This window comes from Phytophthora infestans, genomic scaffold (genome assembly GCF_000142945.1).
Source record: "Phytophthora infestans T30-4 supercont1.194 genomic scaffold, whole genome shotgun sequence".
In the NCBI taxonomy this organism is placed as follows: Eukaryota; Oomycota; class Peronosporomycetes; order Peronosporales; family Peronosporaceae; genus Phytophthora; species Phytophthora infestans.
The window spans coordinates 86284-88074 of NW_003303565.1; the positions used below are offsets into that span (position 1 = coordinate 86284).

Genomic DNA, 1791 nt, shown 5'->3' on the forward strand with positions numbered 1-1791 from the left:
GAATCGTGAGAAGTGTGCCATTTCAACCTAAAACGAAAACATGATGACGACTACCACGGAAATGCAATTTGAGAGATGCTTTGAGGACCTATGTGCACATTTAGCCAACAAATACGGTCCTTGCAACATACACATGGATGACGCGAGCTATCACAAGAACCAAACAAACTCGGCCCCCAGCTCGAGAGCTCTCAAAAACGATATCCAAGCATGGCTTGAAGAAAAGGGTGTGATTTTATCTTTCATGCTGATTTATTTAAGAGGTTTAATTTTTTTTATTAAATTAGAGATTTGGTACGACGTCAGCTACACTAAAGCTGAGCTGATGATGCTTGTTCGTGCCAACAAGCCTAAACCAATCTACAGGGCTACAGAAATTGCTACTTCACGTAACCATTTGGTATATTATACTCCGCCATACCACCCCGAACTACAGCCCATTGAGCTTATTTGGGCTAACATAAAGGGTGGCATCGCGGACGACCCTGCTTCCGATATGGCGGAGCTTCGTTCGAAGATCGACGCTGGATTTGCATCTCTAGTCTCAGATACCTGGACAGATGCATATCAGCACGCTCAAGACTACAAGCAAAAGCACCTGCAGTTGGCGGACGAGTGTGAACTCGTATCCGATTCAAAAGAAAGTGAGCATGAAAGCTGTGAGGGCTCCGATGTCAGTGACTGACCCATTGGCAGGTCTATACCTAAAAAAACGTGCCATTCAAAAGTTTTTCAAACAAATATATCAGTTTCTTAGCAATCATGATAAAAGACTAGATTATCATTATATGCAAAATAAGTGTGAATTTCGATCTGCTATCAAAGATTAGCCAATTGAGAAGCTCAAATCATTGTACATGGCAGGCTTTCAATTGAAAAAAAATCTGCAACAATAATGGGGGCTTTCAAACGTCAGAATGAAGGGAAAGGGTTTCGAAATGGCAAAAACGGACTTTAGATTCGGACTCAGAGCCCATTTTTCCCCTTATATCGAAATGTTGACATAGGTTTCGTAAAAGAAAATAACATTTTTTTTGGGTGCAAAGTCCGTCCGAGGTTTGGTGGCCGGAACAATACAGTATGTCAAGCTGCCGTGATGGCGACCGTCTATCCGTCCACTCGATTGCGCAATATCAAAATACTAGCCCCAACAAGAAACATTTAAGGACAGAAAAGAGGAACAAAAGTTGATGACCCGGCTTGGCCTCAGTTTTGATAGATGCTTCTGTGAAGGCATATAAAAGATATCCTTGTATTAGGTCTCTACAATCATACTGCAGCTCTGCAGCTCTTCATTAAAACTACGCGTTAGGGGTGGTAGCGCTGGTTGATGCTGGTTCTGGGGCCGGTTTATCGCGGTTAGGGGAATATTGTGTCTGGCTCTCGCAGCTTCTCATTCTATCGCTCGTAGCCCGACGAACTGCGATGGACTCAGAAAGCAGTGAAAGCTTGCTCAGCGGAGATCCCGGCACTGAGCGCTCGCGAGGATACCGTAGTAGGCAACACGCTGGGCCAAGCCACCGAAAGCAGCACCGGCGCTACAGCCAGCAGTGATACCGGCGCAGCTGGTGGGATTGATGACGCACCGAATGCAGCCAAGTCTGGTCCTAGAAAGAGTGAAAAGAAGGCAAAGAGGGCGGTACGTGTGATGGCCACGAAGGTGAATGGAGAGCTAGTGTAGTGGTGACGTAGGGTTCGTCACGGGGGGATTGTTCTCCATGTGTCGATCGCTTCTAAGAGTAGGAGCCATTAAAATGCAAATACACTTAAATGTCAACTTTAGGAAACTAA

General features: G+C 45.2%; 1 protein-coding gene across 1 annotated transcript; it reads left to right on the forward strand.

Annotated features, from left to right (window-relative positions):
* Positions 1-328: 328 nt before the first annotated feature.
* On the forward strand, positions 329-685 carry PITG_20949 (uncharacterized protein; the record flags this gene model as incomplete). The annotated part of the gene is made up of 1 exon (XM_002895342.1): positions 329-685. One exon carries the CDS (start codon positions 329-331, stop codon positions 683-685), a length of 357 nt encoding a protein of 118 aa, XP_002895388.1.
* Positions 686-1791: the final 1106 nt, after the last annotated feature.